The 27512-nt window shown below is 39.8% G+C and overlaps 1 protein-coding gene across 12 annotated transcripts in view; it reads left to right on the plus strand.

The window, feature by feature from the left end:
- The first annotated feature begins 3277 nt into the window (after positions 1-3277).
- The window catches only part of LOC127578264 (mitogen-activated protein kinase kinase kinase 20-like), a 101971-nt gene continuing 77736 nt past the window's right edge, over positions 3278-27512 (plus strand). For 6 of the 12 annotated variants that reach the window (XR_007957508.1, XM_052030058.1, XM_052030076.1 and 3 more), the window contains exons 1-5: positions 3831-4371; positions 4469-4649; positions 10605-10692; positions 21334-21435; positions 26846-26911. Coding sequence is in view for 11 of the 12 variants with exons in the window: in XM_052030058.1 (XP_051886018.1) it covers positions 4491-4649; positions 10605-10692; positions 21334-21435; positions 26846-26911 (415 nt within the window). In the remaining variant the exon portion in view is untranslated. Of the gene's footprint in view, positions 3459-3505; positions 3643-3830; positions 4372-4468; positions 4650-10604; positions 10693-19741; positions 19859-21333; positions 21436-26845; positions 26912-27512 lie in introns of those variants that run through there. The other 6 variants (XM_052030098.1, XM_052030108.1, XM_052030088.1 and 3 more) reach the window with 6 other exon arrangements.

Below are 27512 nucleotides of genomic sequence, written 5' to 3' on the forward strand. Positions count from 1 at the left end.
CCACCCCAATTAATTTCCTTTCAGATATACTTTATTCTCTATCTTGCATTGACATGTTTAAATTCTGCTTTCTCCACCACACCTCTCATCGTTCCCCCTGATCCAGCATTAATTCATCAGTTTTTCTGCTCCAAGTCCAAGAAGCAAAACCATTTTCTCCATGGTGTTGGCCTTTCTGCAATAGCCAAAACTTGACCATATCCTGCCTTATACCACCTCCAGCTTGGCCATCAATCCCAAGAGTGCAAAGCTGAATTAGTGGTGATCTCTCATTAAATCTCACACATCAAATCCTCAACCTTAATTTTCTTTTAAATCCTCAAAATATTCTAAGTCTTCAACCTCTGGTAGCTTCCCATCTCCTCCCTAATCCTTTCCAAGCATTCATTCTCATCTTCACCACCATTAGTGGTGGCACCAAATGCTGCTTCCTGGGATTCTATCCCCAAAATATTTGTTTTGTTTATAATAAAGAAGTATGGTAACTACATTAACATAAATCAATGTTTCTTTGACCCAGTAACTCCAGGAGCTGCCTGGGGATTTTGACCAGCAACTCTCATCCCATCCCTCCACCTCTTGCTCATCCCCTCCATCCACACCATGCTGACTGATCACTGTAGAGGAGGCACTGGAAAAGTGGATGGTGCTTAATGTAGGTATCACATGGTCTGCATGGGATCCATCAGTGATTGCTGAATGAAGAAGGTAGGAATCCCTGAGGTACTCTTCATAATTTTCAAATCCTTGTTAGATACAGGGGATGATCTAGAGTATTAGAAATATTCATCCTTAAGGGAAGAAGTACATCTGGATTTTACAGGCCAGTCACTTCAACATTGGTGGTGGTGAAATTTTCAGAAAAAATAAAACTAAATAAATTGAAAGGTCATAAAGTGGAACATTCGCTTCATTATTCTCTCCATCAAAGTGCCTGGCAATGATTGTGCTTTTTTCATATTCATCTTTGTATCTGAGCTTTACCAGAAAGCTCGGCATTCATGGGCTATCCCTAATTGCCCTTGAGAACATGGTAGTGAGCCATTTCCTTAACCCACTGCAATCCTTATGGCAAAGGTGTTCCTACAGTGCTTTTAGGCAGGTAGTTCAAGGATTTAGACCCAGTGATGAAGAAGACCAATGATAGATTTCCAAGTCAGGATGGTGTATAATGGAAAGGAACTTGCAGGTGGTGGTGTTGTCATGTGCCTGCTACCCTCGCTCTTCTTGATAATGGAGGCCATGGGTCTGGGAAGTGCTGTTGGAGTAGCCTGGGCAAGTAACTGCAATGCACTTTGTAGGTGATACTTATTGCAGGCACGATGCACCTGTGATGGACGGAATGAATATTAGGTAGTGTTGGGATACAGTCTGAGGTAGTGTTATCCTAACACAACCTCTGACTATATATTTTTTCTCTCAACTTGCACTAATGTTGTGTAAGTTACGTATAATTTATGTTAATTTAAGTTTGATGTTTGTCATTTCGTAATGTACTGCTGCAAAAAGCTAACTTTCATTGCATTTACACCATGCATATATATGTGACAATAAAGTTGAACTTGAATTTTTAGGATAGTTGATAGGGTACTAATCAAGAAGCTGCTTTGTCCCTTGTTGCACCTTGGCTGGACTGTATACCATCCACAATATGCACTGCAGTTACTTGCCTAGGCTACCTAAACAGCACCTTCCAATCCCATGACCTCTACTGTCAAGAAGGACAAGGGAGCAAGCTCATGGGAACACCACCACCCAGGTTCCCCTCCAAGTCTTGCACTGTCCTAATTTGCAAATGTACTGTTGGTCCTTCATCATTGTTGGGTCTATGCTCTTGGACTCCAGAAAATCCTTGGCCCTTGACTGCTCAAAGTGGAGAAGCAGCTTCAGAATGGCACTGAGAATCTCAAGTCCATGTGTCTGGACCACACAAAAGCCAGCTAAACTTCTTTAAAAACTACTCACCCACCTGTTGCCTCGGGCATCTCCTGCCCCATGAATCTGCGATTCTCACGTTGGCCTCATCAGTTACCTCAGAACTGGAGTGCAAGCAAGTCATTCTTGATCCTGAAAAAGATAAAATTCATTGCTGAAATGTGTTGGGTATGACATTTATCCTGGGTTCTATCGATTGGGGCACAGAGGATAAATGTAGGACATTATTGCTAAACTTTAGTTTGATCTCACCTGAAGTATCATGCCTATTTCTGAGCAACACAGTTTAGGAAGATGTGAAGATGCAGAAACAAATTACTACATTTGTTTCAGAAATGAGGATTGGAATAATGGAAATATATCAGAGAACTGAAAGGTTTTCTCCTTAAGCTTAGAATATATTTGAAAGAGGTGTTTAAAGTAATAGGTCTGGACCTGAAACATTAACTGTATCTTTTTCTACAGATGCTGCCTAACTGCTGAATGTTTCTGGCATTTTATTTTTTTTAAGATTTCCAGCAATTACATTTTTTAAATTCTTATTTACTTAATTAGAAGGCACATATTTAAACTGATTAACAAAAGAACCAGATCTTTTGCGGAGGGGAACACAAACAAAATCCTTTGTTATTTTGTTGGCTTAGATTTAAAATAGACCGCCTGGCAAGATGGTGTATACTAATTCAAGATGGAAGACCTTCACTCTGGAATTGGATAATACATAAAGGTGAAAATGAAGGGAAATACCAATTGTTTCTCTTAACCATTTCTATAACTATTAAAATTTTAAATAAATCATTCTAACAAATCTTCACTTTACCCTTTCAAATAGGTCTAATATTTTCCTCCAATGGTGCTTGGAAATTTGAGCAGTGAATTTTTCCACATCAGAAGGAAAATATTTTTTATAATCTGATTTTATTTTCAGATAGCTCTGTATAATGTACGGAGCTAGGCAATGGAAGCAAATATAATCAGGATTATTTAATGTGCAAATGAATAGCATAATGGGACAAATAACATGGACACGTGGCCTTTCCTGATCCTGAATTTCACATGGTCGATGGATAGAAATATTTTTTTTAAAAATCCTAGATGAAGGGTCTGGACCCGAAACGTCGACTGGCCATTTCCTTCAACAGATGCTGCCTGACCAGCTCAACTCTTTGAGCAGTTTGTTTCTTTGCTAGGAGTCGTAGACCTTGTCTGAGCCTAGCCATGGACCTTCCCCGGTAACGTGCCAGTTCATAATCATAGGTCTCAACAGAAAAGAGAAAAAAAATGAGCAATAGCTAACCAAGAGCTTCAACAAGATGCCACAACCCCCCTCAAAGCTGGCAACTTGCGGACAGCAGTGCAGCCACATGCTCGGCGGCTGCAGGAGGCGCTACCTCCCCCGCTGTAAGGGGTGGGTTCTCCGTGCGGGGATCTTCTGGTCAGTCAGCGTGTTTCCAGGAATCATCGTCCCTGCTCCCTCCGCCCACTTTCGTTCCCAGTCGCAGGCCAGAGCAAGTACAGCGGAGGTAAGAGAGCCGATACCTCGCCTGTCCCCTCTCTCCAGCGGAAGACTCCGCTCTTTGCTTTTGCGGAGTCCGGAAGTACGAGACAGACCCTAATGGAGCCCGCCTGAAGTTGGTGGTGTTGCCTGTAACTTTCCGCAGTCTTGTGCATCCGAGTGACTTAGTTAGACGGGAAGGCCGGTTGACGGTGGGTGCATATGGGGCGCGGCTTTCGGTGCCTGTTCTCCGTGTCACCCTAGGACACAATGTATCGGACCGGGATCCCAAACATCCCGATCTCACGTGACTGCATTCGCCAGAAGGCGCCTCCCTATTCCCAGAAATGTGTTTTTTTTAACTTGTTGTGTAATTTGGAAGAAAACAGTGCTTGTTTTTAGTGTTTCAGTTCTTGCAAGTGTATTTTGTACACTGAGGCAGAAGTAAGGAGGTGGGCGCTCGGGCGCAGTCCTCCCGCTGTTTCGCTCTGCGCCAGTGATCGCAGCCGCCGGGCACGGCGTGCCGGGCATTCCTTGGTCATCGTCCCAGCCTGCGAGCTTGACACCACGTTACCCAGCAGAGGCAATCGTGTCAGAACATAAAGGCTGCGGCTGTTCGACTTTTCTGATGTTGGAAATGGCCGGTGGCTGAGAGCTAACTTTTCTGGCCGATGACCTGAGACAACAGCCTTTCTCGCGGGAGGTCTATTGGAAAAGCCAACACTTGCATTAATATAACGTCATCCCAAAGCACTTTGCACTGAAGTACCTTTGCAGTGAAGCTCACTTTGTTGAGCGAAAGCATTACAACTTTGAAGGGATGAACGCGGTTTGATCGCAGTTTTTATAGATGACGGTCTGATTAAAGAAACTTTTTTTGTTATCAAGCCCTCAACACGCGGACACGAACAGCAAATACATTTTTTGAAACTAATATTAAGGTAGTTCTTGGTAACGAAACTTCATTTAGTATAGTTTGGTTCTAGGCTTACCGATTTCAGTGGCAATTTATTTAACTTTTCACTTCATATTTTTCAGATTCCGGAGTGGTCATTATGCAATGTTGTCCCTCAGTCCATCATTTTTACAAATCAAGTTTGATGATTTACAATTTCATGAAAATTGTGGCGGAGGAAGCTTCGGTAGTGTTTACCGAGCAACATGGTTGTCACAAGGCAAAGAGGTGGCTGTCAAGAAATTGCTAAAAATAGAAAAAGAGGTAAGGCCTAGACCTCTTGCTTATTTTGACTCTTCCCGTTACTCTTTTTATGTATATTTTCAGGCAGAGTGGTCATGATTAAGAATATGGCACATTTTGTGGACACATTAACCATTGCAATAAATTCATTGCTATTTTTGGCTGCCTAACTTTTGTGGCATCCTCCTGATTTATGGAGCATCTTAAACATGAATGCAGATAAATAATATTTCATCTTTATATTGTTTATATTGCCTTTCACGTTGCCTTGAATTGCCCCGAAAAATGTTCCCATATCTGCCTGCAGTTTCTGACTGACCACTTGGAGCTGCTCCCCATCTGTAAAGTAACATGCAAAATAAATATGTGGCTTTAGTGGTTTTGTTAAAGGTTCCCCACAGTCAGATGTACTCAGATAATAAATGTTCAATTGAATGGTTAAGTACAATCTGTCAAATATTCATAATTTTCTGTTATATAAGAATATGGTATTTTTGTGGTTTTGGTGTATTAGTTTTGTGCCTGTTTTATTGGGCGTGTTGATTCCTCAGAGAGAGGAGGGCCCTTTGATCATGCTGGCTTGAGACATTTGAGTTGGCATTCATGAACACTTTTGTTTCCGCATGGAGAGGAAATGCTGTGAGGAAAGGTGCAGAGCAAAACATAGGAGATGTTTTATGCAGAAACATAAGCAGCTACTTTGCTCTCATGACAAACAACTGCAAAAATCATGTGACAAGTAGTTGGACAAAGCTCACAATATGATATGAAAAAAAATAATTTCTTGCCTTCCTAATTCTTCAACCTTTTTACTTGATGCTAGATTTAACATGAGAAATGGTTAGCGAATTTGATGGATCCGCTTCGTTTATACTGGTGGAGAGCTTTGTCTTTTTTCACACATGTTACTGTCAACATCCAGCTTTACCCCCCCCCCCCCCCCCCATTGCCTGTGTTGATCTTTCCACAACCACTAAAGCTTCAGATGGTTATTCAGGCATCCAATTGTAGGTGAGCAGAAACGTCTGCCTACTAGATTCTGGAACAACTTGCAAACTTCATTCCCAAGCCACTCACAATATTCTTCTCTGTGGTGACTATATGCAACTGGACTGTTCACAACCCCAATATCATATCTGATCCAGAAATGAAAGTCAGACCACAAATCTGTGTTACCATTGAAGCCACCTATTTCTATAACTGTAAATACTCAATTCTGTCCCTGCCTCATCTACTGCTCAAACACTCATCCATATTTTATTTAAACATGAGACCTGGTTATTCCAACATCAGACAAGTTGGATTAAAGAGGATCCCAATGTGTTCTATACATTCATCAAGAGCAAGAGGATAACTATGGAGAGGGTAGGACTGCTCAAGGATAAGGGATGGAACACGTGCTTGGAGGCACAGGATGTGGGGGAGGTCCTAAATGAGTATTTTGCATTGCTATTTACCGAGGGGGAGGATGTGGAGGATAGTGAGATCAGTGTGGAGCGTGCTTATAACCTAGGGCATTTTGAGATAAAGAGGTGGTGTTGGGTCTCTCAAAGAATATTAACGTGGATAAGTCCCCAGGGCCTGATGGGATATACCCCAGGTAATTAAGAGAGGCAAGAGATGAGATTGCTGGGGCCCTGTCCGAGGTCATCTTGTCCTCTCGAATCACAGGCGAGGTCCTAGAGAACTGGTGAGTAGCTAACATTGTTATGTTATTCAAGAAGGGAAATAGGGATAATCCTGGAAATTATGAACTGGTCAGTCTCATGTCAGTGACAGGAAAGCTGTTGGAAAGGATTCTTGGGGATAGGATTTATGAGCATTTGGAAAACCATGGCCTAATTAGGGGCAGTCAGCATGGCTTTGTGCGGGGCAAGTCGTGTCTTACTAACGTGATATAGAGTTTTTCTGAGGAGGTGAAGAAGGTGATTGATGAAGTTTGAGCTGTGGATGTTGTCTACATGGATTTTAGTAAAATGTTTGACAAGGTCCCTCATGGTAGGTTCATCCAGATTAAGATACATGGGATCCATGGTTATTTGGCCGTTTGGATTCAGAATTGGCTTGCCCATAGAAGACAGGGTAGTGGTTGATGGGATTTATTCTGGCTAGAGGTCCGTGACCAGTTGTATTCCGCAGGGATCTGTACTGGGACCTCTGCTATTTGTGATGTATATAAATGACCTGGATGAAAATGTGGGTGGGTGGGTTAGTAGGTTTGCAGATGATACAAAGATTGCTGGTGTTGTGGATAGTGTAGAAGATTGCCAAAAGATACAACAGGATATAGGTCACTTGCAGATATGGGTGGAGAAATGGCAGATGGAGTTTAATCCGGCCAAATGTGAGGAGAACAAACGTAAATGGACAGTACACTGTTAATGGCAAGACCCTTAACAGTGCTGATGTACAGAGGGATATTGCGGTCCAAGTCCATAGCTTCCTGAAAGTGGCTGTACAGATTGGTAGGGTGGTAAAGAAGGCACATGGCATGCTTGCCTTTATTAGTCAAGCCATTGAGTTCAAGAGTCAGGAAGTTAAGTTGCAGCTTTATAAAACTCTGGCTGGGCCACATCTGGAGTATTGCATTAAATTCTGGTTGCCCGATTATAGGAAGGATGTGGAGGCTTTGGAGAGGATGCAGAAGAGGTTTACCAGGATGCTGCCTGGATTAGAGGGCATGTGCTATGAGGAGAGGTGAGACAAACTTGGGTTGTTTTCTCTGGAGCAGCAAAGGCTGAGGGGAGAACTGATAGAAGTTTATAATATTATGAGAGGTATAGATAGAGTAGACAGCTGGCATCTTTTTCCCAGGATTGAAATGTCTAATACTAGAGGGCATGCATTCAAGGTGAGAGGGGTTAAGTTCAAAGGAGATATGCGGGGCATTTTTTTTACACAGTAGTAGGTGCTTGGAGTGTGCTGCCTGGGTTGGTAGTGGAGGCAAATACAATAGAGGTGTTTAAGAGGCTCTTAGATAGGCACATGAATGTGCAGAGAATGAGGGGGTATGGACATTGTGCAGGCAGAAGGGATTAGTTTAGTTAGGCATTTAATTACTAGTTTACCTAGTTTGGAACAACATCGTGGAACAAAGGGCCTGTTCGTGTGCTGTACTGTTCTATGTAAATGGCTCCCCTACCTTATTCTGTTAGACTGACTCACACCAGGTAGGGAAGACCTGCATTTGGACCCAGTTAAGCAATGTTTTGATTTTAAAGTTGAAATCTTTGTTTTTAAATTCCTTCCTTGACCTTGCCCTTTCTTATTTCCCTAGTCTCCTCCAGTTCTATCAGTGATTCTGGCCCTGTATCATTATTAACTTAAATTGCAATGCCTAAACTCCCCTAAACTCTGAAGTTCCTTCCTTAAATCATTCCCCCTCTACTTTTCTTTCCTCCTTTAATATGCTCCTTAGCTTATCTGTTTGACCCAAGTTTTTTGGTCAATCTGTTGTCTCATTGAGTGACCCACTGCCAATTTTTATTTGGGATTGCTTCCATAAAGTGCCCTGAAATAATTTTGCTATATTATTTAAGTGCAAGCTGTTGAAATAAAACTCAGCATGTCCTCAAAAATCCGTGTCTGGAGGGAGATTCAGTTCTGAGTTTGTTTTCTTAATGTGCTTGCTGCTGGTTGTAGAATGAAATTCAGATTGACACTGTGGTACCCCAGCAAGATTGTGCAATCCAGAGCTGGCTCAGTTGCTTGAAGCAAGGCCCTGTACGTCAACAGGACATTCCATAATGTAATGAGCTCACTGGGGAATGGAGTTGCAGAGCAGGCCTTGTCCACAAAAGCTGAGAATAATCCTTAGCAGAACATATCAAACACTTTGGATGTTTATCAGATTTAGAAACAATTACAAACGTATAAAGAACAACATATATAAGTATTAAATACTACAATTAGAAATATAAATAAATTAATTCTTACCCCAGTCCCTTGCAGCTGCTCCCTTCCATTGAAATCAATGGAGAAATTGTCCCTGTGCCAGCTCCACCCCAGCACAGATGTTCATGTGGACTCCCCATGAGTCCAGCATCCGAATGGATTTGTGTTAACAGCAAAAGCTCTCCAAGTGCAACTTTCAGGTTTCCACCCTCACAGAAATCCTGACCTTCAGATATAAACTCTGTACCAATGCTTTGGATGTGAGAGATCGAAACTCCTCATGTTCAAAGCTCAGAGTTATGAAAGCTTAAATTTAAAATTGACATTGTCTCAATTTTTTTATATTCAAGAGCAATCGGAATTGTATCCAGGAAAAGGTTAAGAGCTAGGCACTGAACACCAAGGAACAGCAGGTTGCTGCTATGGAGATGCAATGTATAGTTGGTATTCTGGAATGATGAGATTGTTTGTGGTGGAGAGCCTTCTTCAACTTTGTTATTTGTTGATAAAATGTTAAATGATGAATGCTGATCTAGAGAGAAAGATAAGAATTTTTAGGAAACATCTAAATTCCTCTGACAAGTTTCATTTGGAACAGTACTGTTTTAAAATAAATTATAATGTGTCATCTGTTATTCACAATAAACATCCCTAGGACAGGACAGAATTAGGCACTCTGAAAGAGAGAAATTTTGCCTTGGATACAACACTCTGGGTTAGTGGGGTGGCTTGCAGGGTCACAGCTCTGCTAAAGACCTCTTGATTTGGGGTTGAATGTTTAGAAGAAAGTCACTTTCTGTGTACTGACAGTTGTTGAAGATTAGCCTGTTTCAAAGTTCTCACCACATCCAACAGCATGAGGATTCAACTTCTAGTTTGTATGACGTGTGGCACAACTCTGGGGTGCCAGGGAATGTGTAGTCATCTGTATGAACAATACAGTCAAGCCATTGCAACAGGAGTCAATGACACAAATTTTGATTGATGCTGAAAAGTGCCTTTTTGCCCTGGGCTTCACCATCTATCTAGCCTGAAATAGAGATATTGATAGAGAGTTCAGTAAATCCACAGGTGACCTATACTGTAAATAAGTGGGGGGAAAAAAAGTACAAAGTTTGATAAAAATGGCTCACAGTGTTCCTGTGTACATTCAGAATGCAGCAAGACAAGTACCTCAGTAACCTTCCTCCCAACCCCAAACCACTGCTTGTGCTGTTGACAGGATGTCATTTTATTTAGATTGTCCGAGGCAGTTTTGTTTATGAATTATAGCATCCACGGTTTCGACTGAGTGGTCTGTAATTGAATTGAGAGCACTTGACACTGGTATTTTATAGGATAAATCTTTATAACATTGGTGCCACTGTGTTCCATAGAAGTTCCATGAAAGCCGGTGCTGTTAATGGAGCTTCATGTCTAGTTTTGATCAAGAACAATGGCATCAATGTAATAAAATTCTATCCACAAAATACCAATGTGAAGTCCTCCCAATTTGATTCCAAACCACACAAGAATTGTGGGTGCTATAACTCATGTTGTTGAATGTGGTGTGGTAATTGAGGGCAGGCTATTCTTGCACAGGAGGTGTCTGCTTTTCTGAATATGAAAGCTGTAAAGCCAGGAGATATTTGGCAGAACTCTCATTCCTTTAAGTCTGAAGTAAAGGTCCTGTAGATAAAATCTGTTAATCAAGTACTTAGAATTGTCCATTTTTCTTTCAAATTGGCTAAGTGGAACAGTTCTTCAAATAAAATTTGTCTTGTAGAACAAACTATTTCCACTTTAAATGATGGTCCATTTCAATTCGAAATTTCACTTAAGTACAATTTATAATGGGGGAAATGATCATAACACATTATGGTTTAGGTCTTTGTTTGATTTGCACTGTTAGCCTGTGCCTTTTGGAGTAGTCAACTTTTATTTCATTCTAAATATTTTATAATTTTAAGGTGTGTAACTTTTTTAAAGACCACAAAGTCCTGCAGGGAAATTATAATATCCTCTTATTTTTAAGTGTTGTTTGTTTTCAAATACTATTGTTGTAAATGTATGAATAATATACTTTGTAATTTTTGAATCTAGGCAGAAATTCTCAGTGTCCTCAGCCACAGAAATATTATTCAGTTCTATGGAGCTGTCTTAGAGTCACCCAACTACGCCATAGTCACTGGTGAGTATGTATCTAATATGCTACACAGTTCTTGTTAAGTACTTAATATGGTGCTCTAATGAAATGCATATTAGTTTCATTGTCAATAGAAAAACAGATTTTGTAGCCTTAGATAGTTTTCTTGCAAGTGTAACATAAACATATGATATTGCTTTTGTTAAATTTGTTACATTACATAAATAGACTGAAAATTTATTTGAATCAAATGCCTATGTTTTACAGAACTCTGGTCATTGTTTACTTTTTCTGGATAGTATTGTTTACATTTTTTGAAATTAAGTCACTGTTTCCTTTCTCCAAGTATTTAAGTTATCAATATGAATGTGTATGTTTGCGGATACAGTACATCTTTTGATTAATTGGTATTAAGTTTTAAATTTTGCTGTAAATACCATTCTTATATTAGATAAAATATCCATATTTCATATTTAAATACTTCTAAATCTTTCATTCAGCAGAAAAGAATAGTTGAGATAGAATAATTTTTATAATTTTATGCGTTCTTCCAGAAACATTTTTAGCTATCATATCCTGATTATATCTTGAACATTATCAGATCGGCTCATCTGCACCACAGCATTCTTGTACCATATTCACACTCCATTTGTTCCAAAAATTTGCAACAAAGGAACTGCAGTGTTAACTTTAAGATGATGGACTCCATCTTGTGCAGTAGCTCCCTCACTCACTTTGCATCAAAAGGGATTGAAATACATGCAGAATATGTATCACTTTGAAAATGACATAGGAAACTGGAATTAATCTTCGCCATACCTAAAAGCTTCACTCTTGCCTTTCCTCACCCCAAACCCATACCTGTCTCTGTCTACAGCCTGTACTTAAAGTCATGAAAAAATGTTCAACTTATTTATCAACCACAAAGGTTGCATATGAAGAGGAATAAGTTTTCAAGAAGAAATGTGACTGTAGGAACTTGAGGTTAAAACAAGGAAGTAGCAACTCTTAAATCTTAAAGCTCTGAGTCTTGTGTCAGTGGTGGGCAAGCTATTGCAGAGTATTCTTAGGGACAGGATTTATGAGCATTTGGAGAAGCATAGCCTTATTAGGGATAGTCAGCATAGCTTTGTGAGGGGCAGATCATGCCTCACAAGCCTAATTGAGTTTTTTTGAGGAGGTGACAAAACAAGTTGATGGAAGTAGAACAGTAGATGTGTTGTACATGGACTTTAGTAAGGTGTTTGATGAGGTTCCCCATGGTAGGCTCATCCAGAAAGTCATGAGGCATGGATCTATGGAGACTTGGCTGTGTGGATTCAGAATTGGCTTGCTCACAGAAAGCAGAGGATAGTAGTAGATGGAGAGTGTTCTGCCTGGAGGTTGGTGACTAGTACTGTTCTGCAGAGATCTATTCTGGGACCCCTGCTCTTTGTGATTTTTATAAATGACTTGGATAAGGAAGTGGAGGGATGGGTTGGTAAGTTTGCAGATGACACGAAATGAGATGAAGGTTGGAGGTGTTGTGGATAGTGTAGAAGGTTGTCGTAGGTTACAATGGGATATAGACAGGATGCAGAATTGGGCGGAAAATTGGCAGGTGGAGTTCAATCTGGAAAAGTGTGAAGTGATACACTTTGGAAGAATGAACGTGAAGGTGGAGTACAAGGTTAATGGCAGGATTCTTAGCATTATGGAGGAACAGAGAGATCTTGGGGTCCAAGTCCTCAAGGTTGCCTCGCAAGTTAATAAGGTGGTTAAGAAGGCATATGGTGTGCTGGCCTTCATTAGTCAGGAGATTGAGTTCAAGAGCCACAAGGTAATGTTCCAGCTCTATAAAACCATGGTTAAACCACACTTGGAGTATTGTATTCAGTTCTGGTTGTCTCAAGGTGGTGATAGGTAGCTGCAGGTGAGAGATAGTGATAGGCAGGTGCGGGGGAGGAGGGGAGAACAGATTCACCAGGGGATGGGTCAAAGGTAAGGAGGGAGAGGGGGGAAAAGGTAGAAAAAAGGGGCTAGGAAAAGGAAGGAGAGAAGAAGCATGGTGGAGGGGGTGTTTGGGGAAGAGGAGTGGGGATTACCTAAAGTGGGAGAATTCAGTGTTCATGCCGTTAAACTGCAAGGTTACAAGATGGAAAATGAGGTGCTGTTCCTCCAGTTGGCACTTCGAATTCTCCTGGCAGTGGAGGAGGCCGAGGACTTGACATATCAGTGATAGTGTGGGAGGGGGAGTTGAAGTGACCGGCAACGGGGAGATGCAGATCGTGGTTACAGATAGAGCGCAGGTGTTCTGCAAAACGGTCACCTAGTCTGCATTTGATCTCACCAATGTAGAGGAGGCCACACTTGGAGCACCGAATGCAGTAGATGATATTAAGGGAGGTGCAGGTGAATCTCTGTCTCATCTGAAAGGACTATTTGGGTCCCTGGATGGAGGTGGTGTAAGGGCAGCTGTTGCACCTATGGCGGGGGCAGTGGAAAGTTGCAGGGTGGGAGCAGGATGGGTTGGGGGGGTCTCCTTCCCGTTCCTAGCTCCTTTTTTTTCTACCTTTTATTATCCTTTCTCTCCTTACCTTTGACCCATACCCCGGTGGATCTGCTCTCACCTCCTCCCCCGCACCTGCCTATCACTATCTCTTACCTGCATCTACCTATCACCACCTTGTTCCCACCCTGCCTCCCCTCTTTTGTCCACCTATCACTGCTCTGCTTTTCCCTCCTATATATTGGACTTCCCCTTTTCCTATCTTCAGCCCTGAAGAAGGGTGCTGACCCGAAACATTGACCTACTGAGTTCCTCCAGCATCATCGTGTTTTCATCTAGATTCCAGCATCTGTAGTCCTTTGTTTCTCTCTCACGAGGAAAGGCTGAGTGAGCTCGGGCTTTTCTCTTTGGTGTGACGCAGGATGAGAGGCGACTTGATAGAAGTGTATAAACTTATGAGGGGCATAGATAGAGTGGACAACCAGCACCTTTTCCCCAGGGTGGCAATGGCCAGTACCAGAGGACATCAGTTTAAGGTCAGAGGAGGAAAGTTTAGGGGGGATGTCAGAGGTAGGTTTTTTTTTACACAGTGTGGTGGATGCCTGAAGCGCACTGCCGGGGGTGGTGTTAGAGGCTGATACAATCGGGAAATTTAAAAGAATCTTAGGCACATGGATGTAAGAAAAATGGAGGGTTATGGTCTGTGTAGGAGGGAAGGTTTTGATTGAACATGGAGTAAGATTTTTAGGTCGGCACAACGTGGTGAGCTGAAGAGCCTGTACTGTTTATGTTCTAAATGTTTATATTTCAGTAAGGTGTGCCTCCTTGGGGTGTATTTAGAGGGAAATGTTAAACTTGCTATGACAGGAGGTGCTCTCTCACCAATAGCTTTAAAATGTGGTACAAGTGTAGCACACTGACTTTGCAAAGTTTTTATATGGTCCATTAGGCCCCCTGGATATTTGACAAACTTGCCAGAGGTTATTTAAGTGTTCTCCAAATATAAGTACAAGCATTCTGTGGGAGTGGAGCCAGTATTCAGAATTAATAAGAAACTGTTCATCTTATGGTGACTACACTGCAGAGGTAAGACTACCTAATCTCAATAGTCAAGCTGCATAATGTAAAGGATGCTGGCCTCTGCAAGAACTAGGAGACCGACTCCAAGCCATTGTTGACACATTTACTGAAGCAAGAGAGAGAATTGACCTTGCACTTAACATCCTTTGGTGAGGCCGCACTAAGAGTATTTTGTGCAATTCTGGTCACCCCATTACAGGAAGGACGTGGAGGCTTTCGAGAGGGTGCAGAAGAGATCTACCAGGATGCTGCCTGGATTAGAGGGTATGAGCGATAAGGAGAGGTTGGACAAACTTGGGTTGTTTTCCCTGATGAGTTGGAGGTTGAGGGGAGACCTGATAGAAGTTTGAAAGGTTATGAGAGGCATAGATAGGGTAGACACTTGGAATCTTTTCCCCAGGGTAGAAATGTCAAGTACTGGACAACATGCAATTAAGGTCGGGGGGAAAGATTGGAATTGGTTTATTATTGTCATTTGTACTGAGATACAGTGAAAAATCTGTTTTGCATACTGTTCATACAGATCAATTCATTGCACAGTACATTGAGGTAATGTGTCACAACTGCAGAGAAAGTACAGTGCATGTAGACAATAAGGTGCAAGGTCATAACGAGGTAGATTATGAGGTCAAGAGTCCATTTTATCGTACGAGGGAACCATTCAATAGGCATATAATAGCGGGATAGAAGCTGTCCTTTAGCCAGGTGGTACTTGCTTTCAGGCTTTTGCATCTTCTGCCTGATGGGAGAGGGGAGGAGAGAGAATGTCTGGGATGGGGGGGGTCTTTGATTGTGCTGGCTGCTTTACCGAGGCAGCGAGAAGTATAGACAGAGTCCATGGAGGGGAGGCTGGTTTCAGTGATGTGCTGTTCTGTGTCCATAACTCTCTGCAGTTTCTTGCGGTCACAGGCAGAGCAGTTGCCATACCAAGCTGTGGTGCACTCAGGATGCTTTCTATGGTGCATCGATTAAAAACTGGTCAAAGGGGACATGCCAAATTTCTTTAGCCTCCTGAGGAAGTAGAGGTGCTGCTGAGCTTTCTTGGCCGTGGCATCTACATGAAAGTTTCCAAGAGATGTGCAGGCCAAAATTTTCTACCCAAAGTGGTAGGTGCCTGGAACCAGCTGCTAGGGGTAGTGGTGGAAGCAGATACAGTAGTGGCTTTTAAGAGGCTGTTAGATAAACACATGAATATGCAGGGAATGGAGGGATGTGGATCATGTACAGGCAGGACAGAATTAGTTTAATTTGGTGTCATGTTCAGTGCAGATATTGTAGGCCGAAGGGCCTGTTCCTGTGCTGTACTGTTCAATGTATCCACAAGTCAAAAGTCCTCGACCATCTTCCCCCACTGCATAACAAGGTCCTCCAACAATGGGAATTCATGATGAGACCCTAGGAAATGTGGACAATTTCAGGTATTTTAGGATTCACCTCAGATGTCAATGATGAAATTTGCCACCACCTTTATTTTGCCACCACCTTTATTTTGCCAGCACAGCCTTTTGGTCAACTAAGGAAAGAGGTTTTTGAAGATCAAAACTGAAGACCTAATTCACAACTAATGTTCTGCTCTGCAGCATTAATACCTGCCTACCTCGTGTGCTTCTGAAACCTAGACTACTAGTAGCAAATACCTTGAGGGTAACACCAATGCTGTTTCTCCAATATCTTATAAATTTACTGGAAGGACAAGCAAACTAATATCAGTGTCCTTTCTCAGGCCAATGTTATCACTAATCACATTCAGTTGGTTCTGTTGGGTAGACCAAGTTGTTTGCACAATGCTAACATTTTCTTTCTCTAGCAATACTGATGGTGGGTTCTCATCCCGAAACTTTAACTTTGTTTCTTGTTCCACAGATGTTGCCTGACCTACTGGGTGCGTCCAGCATTTTCTGTTTCTTTTATTTCAGATTTCCAGCATCTGCGGATTGACTTTTCATAAATTGTCAGCATTCCTGACACCAGAATCTCAAAGCATCACTCTATTTCTGATCTCTGCAATGGCAAGAGATAACCTGGCAGAGGAAAGAATTTAAGAATGTGCCAAAACTGCCATCCCCAGTGATTGAAATTTCTGGCTCATGACTTCTCGAAGTAGAGAAGTTGATGAGAATCTTGAGTCCATGCATTGGGAGCACACGCAAGCCCTGCTTAAGTGGTTGAAAGAACACACCACCTCACAAACCCACCCATCCAGTCGGGCACCTACTGTTCCCTCGGGAACAGTCTGCGGCTCCCACATTGGCCTTGTGAGTTTCCACAGAAGCAAGTTATTCTCGATCCCAGGGACTGCCCAAGAAGAAGTAGCACCAAATACTTGAAGTTACTGTACAGGGTTATGTTTTATTTACATGTGGTTTCCTTCATGAAATCCAGTACATAGCATTTACTTTGCGAGTGTTTGTTTGGTATGTGTTAATAACTTGTGCATATAAGATAAAACATTGTTATAATCATGTTTAATTTTCCACACAAATAAACTAATGGGAAGAAAAGGAGGGGAAGTCTTAATTGTGTTTATTCCATTGCTTTGTGTCTTCTCGGTGCATATTTAAACACTTGCATTTATGAATATTTGGAGTATTATTACAGCATTTTGTCTGTAACCAACTAAGATTGTACTTGCTACTTCAGTTTAAGCAGTGATGATAAGCTAGCATAAAATGTCCTGTTCTTTTTCTTCAGAACTACAAAAGATTGGTTGTATTGATGGATAAACAGCATCTGATGATTGAAAACTAAATATCTTGGTGCTTATATTGTTAGATATCTAATTTTAGTGAAGAGCTGCAATCTATTTAAAATGATAGAATGGTTGAAAGTAATTGTTAAAAATGTTTTTATTAAATAATTGGAGTTTTAAGAAGATATGGAGAAGATGATCCCTTCCTGAGATTTTACAAAGCCAGAGAAAATATTTCTGCACATCACAGACAATAGATCAATAGGGAGAGGAAACTATTTAAGAAAGGAGTAGAAGGGCATGCTGATAAGATGAAATGAAATAGAGTGGACAGTGTCTTGTATGGTAGATAAACATTGCTAGCATAGATCATTTAGTCCAGTGAAATAGTGCCTAGTATGATTATATTTAACCACCATCTACGGTAAAGTCCACAAGTCCCACATTGGCCTCATCAATTACCTCCAGAACCCATTGGGCTGCAGTGGAAGCAAGCTGTCCTTGTCAAAGGTCTGCCTAAGAAGTATCTAAGTCACTGCTTGACTGAATATGATCTGATCAGAAGTGATTAAGTCTTTGGCTGAAATGTGCTGACTTTTGCCAGTGCTTCCAATCAGAACCACTGACATTCAGCAAATGAAAGAAAGGTAAGAGCAAGGTTCCTGCATGTGGCTCTGTGAAACAGATTCAGAAATGGATCTGTTAGTCCCTGTGAAGGGATTTTGAAGGGGAGTCATCTCATGGACCCCAATGATTTCAAAGATTTAGAAGGCAAAATTGCTTTTTATTATCTTTGGAAGTTTCTTTGAAGTAATGTATATAGTTGTTGTATGCATAAAGATAGCATTAAAAGATATTCATAATGTATATAATTGGACCATCTTAAAAGTAGTTTTCAATATAATATGAGTTACGAGCTTTTTAAATTGTAGGTTTTTTTTCATTCTGTGCTTCAGAGATTGTAAATAGTTTTGGGGGAAATAAAGTGCACTGGGATTTGTTTTATAATCTAGAAATCATTCACTTGAAAATATTAAATTGGGCATCCTGGTCATGTATGTGAGATATAAATAGTTTCTTGTGATCTTTTTTCTCTATTGATTTTGATCTTGGTTTTCAAGTAACCCAGTATCAATATCCTTTTCAATTTTCCAGTACTGTGTGGAAAATTGCTATTCACTTTTATTCCAAGTAGCTCAGCTTGGATATGAATGTTATGACCCTTGGTCTCAATCCCACCAAAACAGTAGTCTTCCTCTATCTACCCTTTCACTATCTTTCCCATTTTACAGACTTGATTTAGGTCACAACTCAAACATTTAAATTTTAAGAAAACAAACCAAGGTTATGCAACTTTATAATTTAACACTGTGAGCTGAATGTATTTTTCCTGTGATGTCATGTCCAGTGCTAAACACCATACTCCAAATGGGGCTTGTTGAACAGAAGTATAACTTCTCATCTTTTGAACTCAATAGCAGCTCTCCATATGTCTTTTTGATTGCATTTTTGAACAATGCACTAATCCTGAATTTTTGTGGATGAACACGCAAACCTCTTTTAATCTTCTACAGCTTCGAGTCTTTCAAAAAAAAAGAAAATATTCCCCTTTATCTCGTTCCTATCCAATGTGTATAACTTTGCACCTCCAACGTTGAAATCCATTAGTCATAATTTTCCCACTTGATTATTTTGGGGTTCTTTGTAACTTGCATCGACCTCATAATCTACTAGCTTGTATGATAAATGACAAAGTAAATTGCCAAATTTGAGAGATTTTTGCAAGTGTTTAAAAACACAATGTATAAGAAACTTGCTTTGGTGTGTACTAAAGTGCTTCAGAGCCAGTGACAGACTTTTTGAAGTATGGTCACGTGCTATTTGTTACTTTACAGGGTTGAGTTGGAAATGTGTTTGGTGTGGACTAACTAAATTAATCTGTTTTCTTGCAACTCATTGAGAATTTCTGTACAGTCCTCCCTAGGTTATGAATGCTCGACTTATGAACAGCCCCTGCATATGAACTAATAGTTTGGGAGACCTGTGGGATGGAAGGGGATGGACTTGGTGGCTGCTGTGGGGCTGCAGGCATCTTCTGCCAAGTGGGGACGGGGTATTTTTCTCCCCCTGCGCCCCCCCCCCCACTTCCCCGGGGCACAACACTTGGGGGCTGGGTTGGGCCACGCAGAACTGGAAGTGTTGAGCAGACTTGCTTGCTCACTCACTAAGTGAGGCTGGCTGTTGGCCATTTTTACTGTACCTGCTCGCTGTCCCATCACAGCTGTTTCTGTTCAATTTTGACTTACCAACAGTCCTGGTTACGGACAGTTCTCAGGAGCGGAGCCCTGTCATAACCTGGGAACTGCCTGTACTATGATTTACCAGTTGGAGGCTCTTGGCAGAGGACAACACTGATGAAGCCTACAGGAAAATAGCAGCAGCGGGGTTACCAGCAGATCATATTGCTACCACCTACAATAGAGTTTGTGTTGTTGCAACTATATTTGAAATAAGTCATTGTCTACTAAAAAATGTTCTTTATTAGCTTTGGTTGCTATTATTTCCTCTAGTGATAAAGACAAATTATTGAGAAATGCTGTGTTGCTAGGGATCAGACTGAAAATTCAATACTGATGAAGGGCTGGTGAATGTAATGCAAATAGCAACTCTGAAGCATGTATAAATTGCTTTAGTTGTGTACACACTATACTTCAGATTTGATTGGATGTTGAAATTGAATTCAAACAGATAATAGTTATAGTGATACGCAAATTAAGTATACAGTTGTAATCATTGTTAGAAGATGGCCAGAAACACATTTTTCTGTTTAACTTTAGAATATATAAATGACTTTCACCATCAGACGAAAACTAAATTTTGATTGTACTGCAGTCTGTGTAATGAACTATCTTCTGGGAAAGAGGACCTGCAGAAGCTTGATTCTGTACACCTAGGTAAATGTTTTACTTTATGGTTGAACTCCTGTCAGGCATTTTAGATTTTTTTTTTATAAAACATCAAGTCTCTCTTTTAATTTATCTATCTTTACCACTCATATTTTATTCTCTCATTCTCTAAGCATTACTAAAACATTTTGTACATGCCTCGTTGCTATTTGAAATAAATTTGTTTGCCTTTATCAATATCCAATTATCAAACTGATACATAGCAACAAATGTTTCTCTGTAAATTGACTTGCACGCGAACATTTCCCTATTCATTTTGCTACCTTCATTATGTCTGTCTCTGAACACTTAGCAAACTGTCATTAGCCATGTTTTTTGTTAACGCTGGCACCTTTTTCACAGAACTCTCTAGTCTCCTCCAGCATCTATAAGTTAAGCAGACTTTTCATGGTTTACTTACACTTTTTGTGACTATCAGGGCTGTTCAGAAATGCCTTCACCATGATTAGCTCGCAAAGTGTCACAGACAAGTGTACAATAGTTTTGCACTAATAAAAACAAAAAAAGGCAGCATCTGTAGAAGGAGAAACAGTTAATGTTTCAGGTCTTTAAAAACCTCTTATCAGAACTGAGAAGGCAAGTTAGTTTAAGTGGCAGGGAAGGTGGTGGAGGGCGATGGGTGGAACAAAGGGAATGTTTGTAATAGGTTGAAATAATGTAGCTCCTTTGTCTATATGATGTGATGTTGTATGGTCTGGCCTCTAGGGGCATGCTGAGCAGGTCAAAATAAATGAAAAAAGGGGAGAAGGGCAGCAGAGGAGTGGCAAGCACGAATGGCCGGTCCTGATATAAAGAGAAGAAAAGAGCACGTTATCTGAAGTTGGAGAATTCCACTCTTTGCCATCCTCCACCTTCCCTGCCACTTAGACTAACTTGCTTTCTCTCTCTCTCTCAGTTCGTCGACCTGAAACATTTACAACAACAAGTTTTTATTTCAGATTTCCAGCATCTGCAGTTGTTTGATTTTCAATTTTTTTGCACTTCTGATCCTGGAAATTAAGTGCCATGAAAATGTAAATGGAATTGTAGTGATGGTGAAACAATTTGTGCAGCCAATATACTTAAAGGATTTCAGAAAATACATTTGTTTAAATTGGTATTTCAAACTTCTCATCAGTGGCCAACTCATGATCCACAGGTTGTGCTTTTTTTTTCTGTGCAGTGGAATCAAGTGAAATCACTTAAAATGCCCTGAAAATGTTTATGCTTTGTTGCCCGATGTTTATATACTTTCATAACTATGCAATCTGGCCTTGAAAAATTTAATTGGTATATTTATTGATATTGATACTTGTAGAGCCAAAATGTATGCACATTTGTACTATTTATACTTTTGTGCCTGTGGACTACTATTACCTTGTTCTGAATTGGGGAACATTTGCTATAAATTGTATATTGTACTTAAAAACTCTAAAAATTGACTTGGCTTTAGGTAATTGTTGACTTTTTGTTTTACTTTGTAGAATATGCTCCTGGGGGTTCATTATATGAATATTTGTCCAGTGATGAAAGTGAGGAAATGGACATGGATCAGATTATGACTTGGGCAACTGATATTGCCAAAGGTATGTGAATATTAATCTGACTTTTTCATTTGTTTTAAGCTTATCATCCTCATTGCTATTCAGTAATGCTGAATAAATTGCAAACAGTTGAGTTCCCAACATTGATCTAATAAAATTGTCAAATGTGATTTCTTTTTCTTTAAGTCACATTTGATTTATTTTTATATATTCTAAACATCTTGCCTCACTTTGTTTATAATGGATTAAACTCTTTACCAATGTCAACTTTTAGCCCAACTTTCTTGAAAAATGCTGTTACTTTTGTGGTTCTTCACTTTACCTGGAACTTTCCAGAATCCAGGGAATTTTGGAAGATCATCCACTATCTCTTCAGCAACTTCTATTAACAGTCTGAAATGTAGGCTATCCAGTTAAGGTCAGTCTTCAGTCCCATTCATTTGCCTCATATCTCTACTGATAGATTATGATTATTTTATGTTCCTTCCTGTTTTGCCCACTGATTTTTCTGCTACTGTTGGGATGCTTTACTGACCTCTACCCTGAAGACATACAAATTATTTGTACAAAATCTGTTTCATTTCCTTGTTTCCTAAATGGGACCTAAGATTGAGTTAGCTACTCTCTTCATTTCATATTCTGTTTGAAGCTATGGATTTCTGCTTTCAAATTTTTTGGTAGCTTTCACATGATCTATTTCCCACTGATACTTCTGTCATCCTTCACTGATTTCTAAAATTTTTCTTGTCTCTGGCCTCCAACTAATCATTGTATGCCTTATCTTTCAATTTGATACCATACTTGACTTCCTTAGTCAGCCGTGGATGGATTTATGAGTATTTATTTCTCAATGCAATATACCTTTTGTTGAGAGTAATCAACTATCTTAAATATCTTCCATTGCTTGTCTTGCCTTTTTAATCTATGTTCCTAGTCCACTTCAGTCAGTTCTACCTTTTTGCTATTTTAATTACCTTTATTTAAGTTTAAGACGTTGGTTTCAGACTGAATATGAAATTCTATTATGTCATGGTCACCTAAGGATCCTTCACCATGAGATCATTAATTGTGTTTCATTACATATAACCAGATTTAAAAAGCCTAGTCCTTGCTTAGCTCCACAACATATTGTTCTGAGAAATTATCCTCAATTCATTCTATGAACTCATCTTCAAGGCCATCCATGCCAACTCAATTTATTCTGTTCATGTGATGATAAGTCACTTAAGATTATTTCAGAATCTTTGTTTTAAGCCTCCCATTATTTTTTGATTTATACTCTGTTCTATTGTATAGCCACTGTTAGGAAGGCTATAAACTACTTTCACTGCCAACTTCTTTTCCTTGCTCTTTCTACACCTTGATTTACTGACCCGAAATAATTTCTTACCACTATACTAGTCTCAGCCTTTATAAACACAGATATCTCGTATTTCTTCCTGCATATCCTTCCAAAAATGTTAGTACACTGGAATATTTAGTTCCCAGCCTTGGTCACCTTGCAAACGTGTATCTACAATGGATGCCAGATTATACACATTTATTTCTATTTTTGCTATTGATTCATCTGTCTTGTGAATGCTGCATGCATCCAGATAAACAGCTGTTAATCTTGTCCTTTTAGCATTTTTTTTTCCTGCCCTGATTCTATTTCCAGATACACTCTTATATTCTTCTTCCTTCTTGTCATACTTTAATTATTAACTATTCTACTACACCACACTCCGACCTGATCGTGTTTCTTTAACATTCCCCTCATCTGAAACATTCACCTACTTACCCCCCACCAACCCACCACCCCCACCCCCACCCAAACACTATTTAGTTTAATGGACGGCCAATCCAATCCATCTAGTTTGTGCCATTGCCCAACTAAATTTGTACTCCATGGTGTTCAAGAGCAGAGAACAAAGGAATTGGGAAGGAAAAAGATCTTAATGAAGTGTTGAAATAATGTGTGGAAAATGCAGTGAATTGGTTCAGACCACATGGATTCCATAGCAGTAGATGTCTAAATGTAATTCCAAACAAAAAATGCGGGTAAAAGATGGAAAATGGCAAAAGCTTTTCATTTTGTAGTTGCACAATTGTTTTTGAAGAGCTACCAAAGAAATTCTGTGACAATCCCAGGGACTTTGAATGGTGAGTGTGGTTTGATTTCATTTTGGAAGCCTCCAGTAACAGAGAATATGCTTTAAACAACAAAACAGCACGAAAAGCAGAGAAGAGCAAGGGAAGAAAAATGCAGAATTCAAAATAGCAGCAAAGTACACACAAGAAGAGAACACAGTGTACTTAATACATCTCTGATTAACTTGCGTTCATTAGGATCACATGAAGAATGACCATTTAGGTTCAGTGTAGAGGAATGTTCAATCTAAGTGAAACATACATATAGCATCTTTTTTTGCTGAAGGGGACAAAGTAGCTGTCCTAGAAACACAGAAAACCTACAGCACAATTCAGGCCCTTCGGCCCACAAAGCTGTGCCGAACATTTCCATACCTTAGAAATTACTAGGCTTACCCATAGCCCTCTATTTTTCTCAGCTCCATGTACCTATCCAAAAGTCTCTTAAAAGACCCTATCGTATCCGCTTCCACCACCATTGCCGGCAGCCACTTTTGGCTCCACTTTTGAATCCTATTTTCTTTATCTTTCAATGCATTTGAATTGTTTTGTATTTTTAAGCACACTTCTATTTTTTCAGTTTACTTATCCATTCTTGATCTTTCATCTTAACTCTTCCGAACCGAGCTAGCCTAGAATTGCTTCTAGTGTCTGAGGGCAGTACAAATGTAGTTAGTACTACTTGAAATCATCAAGCACTGAGGGCATTTAATTTATGACTTCCCAACAGACCATGTTCCATGCCAATCCTTTTACTTGACACCGTCATCTTAGTTTCTAATTCCCATGGGACTGGAGAACAGCTGTTCTCTGAAACTGGAACACTGAGAGACTGGACTATTAAGATATTGTATGTTGGAACTTTTAGCAAAGAACCTTAACATTACAATATTCATGGTTTCCATTTCTTGCTAGTTTGAGGAAGAGTCTTCTGCAGTATTGAATTATCAAATAGAAAAACAGGATGTTAGCGTACAGAAATTCGATTTTTAAATGTTCATTATATTATTGTTTCAGAAGTTAATAGCAATCCTGTTGATCTGATGTGTGGCATTTTCACAGTTTTGCCGCCATTTTCTTTTTAGGAGTTGTGTCTCTTGAGTTGCACTGCACTGTGTATCATTTCTGACCTGGAGGGTGATAGTGTTCACGGATCTCAGGCAATTCTGTCTTGCAACTTTAAAACTTTTTTTTTACAATTTCTCTCTTTCTGTCAGCTTCACCCAGTGGCTCACCCAAGACTGAAAACATCCTATATAAATCATGCATAAAACAACAATGCATTTTGGAAGAAATGTTAGGTGAACAGGGCAAGCAAATGCACAATAAATGGTAGGATTCTGAGAAGTGTAATGGGACAGTGGAGTGCAGGTTCATGGTTTATTCCCTATTTTTGGCAAGGTGCAAAATGAGTGCCAGATGATTTGTGCTAAACCTAGATCATACCTATGCTAGATCACAGCTTGGGCAATGATGTATTTCTGGTCAGCACATTACAGGAACATAATGTTAGAGAATTTTATGAGGAATGTTTGGCTAAGCTGGAGTTGTTTCACTTGGAACAAAATAAACCAGGGGAAGATTTTGTTGTGTATATAACTATTGAAAGACCTGGATGGGGCAAACAGGAAGAACTCATTTTTGTTAAAGGAAAGTTCAATAACCGTGAAGTGTAGATTGTCGAAAGTTGAAAGATTAGAGGGGAGTTGGAGGGGATAGTGTTGGCCTGGAACTGATTGCCTGAAAGGATGACAGAGGCAGGATCCCTCGTTATATTGAGAAGTTACTTGGATGAGCACTTGATGTGCTGTAACCTACAAGGCTATGGACAAGAGCTGAGAAGTAGGATTTAGCCAGATATTTGGGCTGTCATTGGGAAGATTGGTTTACATTGCTTTTATTCATGCTGTTACCTTTTGATTCTCTGTGCTGCACTGGGGTCAAAAGAATAAGTTGTAAGATGGAAGAACTAATTGTTTCCCAATCATATTGAAAACTGAAAATGATTATGATGATAAAGAATCCTGTGTGTTAATTTCTGTCAATACCGCCCGTCCCTGGGTTACAAATGCCCAACTTATAGACATCCCTACATATGAAAGAGTTTCCATAATATTAAATTTAAAAATCTGATGTACCTACATACATTCTACAAGCAGCAGAACTAGTTTCTTCTCTGTCTCCACTTCTTGTAATTGTTCTGATAAGAATCATTCTGATGTGTTTTTGATACCATTCATTAAAATACTGTGGAGGTATGGTTTCAACATTGAGTGATTACTGTGTATTTTCCAACTTGCAGACAAAATCAGCTTATGAACATCAATAAAAACGGAACCCGTTCATAACCTAGGGGACAGCCTGTAATCAACTTGTCTTTTAATGCTGACTTTAAAAGACAATTAAAAATATTTTTCCAATCACAGAGGCTGTCTCGTTGAGCTTAATTTGCAATATTTTGTTGAGAAATTGTGGGATGTCTCTACTTTTGGATGTAGTTGGTTAACTCTGATCATAATGTTAAGTTATAGCAAAGGACTTTTGGAGCTATGTGGATTTGGCAGTTGAAAATTTTACCTGCCCTTCACAGGGACATGACCTACTCTTCTAAAAGCACTGAAGAAATATGTTGCATGGCACAATATTGACAAGAGAAAAGCCTGGATGAGTTCAGATGGATTATCTCATATTAGTTCATTGCATAGATCAATTAACTTATCAATGTTGGAATTCCAATTCCAAATGTTGACCCCTGGGTTAGAGACAAATTAAGTAGGAGTTCCTAGTGTAGGTGTTAAACACTGGTGGTTTTGTTGAAAAACAAATGTGTGTGACAGCCCTGAATTTACTTTGGTTAAAATTACCAACAATTCTCCTTTAACCATGATCATATCCTTTATCCTTCTCCTGTCCTCATCAGATTTTAATTCAACTTCACCCCATCCCCACTTTTCCCTCATTGTCTTCATTTCATGTTACTGCTCTTTTTGTTGACCTGAGTTTGCTCTCTAAAACAAGAACACATTGATCCATCAGCCTTTCATGACCCTCCCCAGGCTTCTAATTCTTTCCAGCATTTGGTCAAGCCTTGTATTTCCAATACTCTTGTCTTTGATGCATTTTTCCCTCTGGAGTGATTTCTGCATCATCCATGGCCTAACAATCAGAACCATTCTCAATGTGTTGAATTTCAACAAATCAGTGTCCAATGTCTTCCTTTTTTGTATATTCTAACAACTTACCCTTGCATCTTGCTGAGTTGCTACACTTGAATCTATTGTGATGGCATCCTATGAAAGTCAACTTCATTATTTTCTTATAGGTATGCATTATTTACATATGGACGCTCCAGTAAAAGTAATCCATCGGGACCTCAAATCGCGAAATGGTAAACAAACAAATATATAATATTCTTTCTGTAACTTTGTGTTAAAGGAGCATGATAGTGTTATGCCTTGCAGAAGAATAAAGTCAGAATTTTGCTTTAAGTTTGAAGTCTTGGAGAATGACAGTAGTAAACGCATGAGGTGCAGTTGTCCTGCTGCCCATAAAGTTGCATCCTAATCCTGTTCAGCAGAAGTGTATCCTTGAACCACTGTTTCTTCCACTTTGATCCTGGGTGGAATGTCTATATTAATATGCCCCAATTCAGAGTAATGCAGTACAGAGGCTCTCTTTGTAATTAGTCAGCTATGTGGACAAAGGCTTTGACAACCAGTTAGACCCCACCTCCGGGTTCACCAGCTGTCAACGCCATCACTGAAATTCAAAAACATCAAATAACAGTTTAAGAAAAATAAAATTTCTGATTTATTAACAATTTTAAAAGTTAAAGCTCAAAAGTAACCTCACACACTTGAAAACAATTGCCCATTTAAACTAAATGAATTAAATCAAATTTAAAAAATAAAAGTTAATTACTCTGGGGTTGCTGTGGTGGAGGAGTAGTAGGCAAATTTTGCTGCCTAAGAGCTGGGAGATTTGCAGAA

This window comes from Pristis pectinata, chromosome 1, assembly GCF_009764475.1.
Source record: "Pristis pectinata isolate sPriPec2 chromosome 1, sPriPec2.1.pri, whole genome shotgun sequence".
NCBI classification, from domain to species: domain Eukaryota; kingdom Metazoa; phylum Chordata; class Chondrichthyes; order Rhinopristiformes; family Pristidae; genus Pristis; species Pristis pectinata.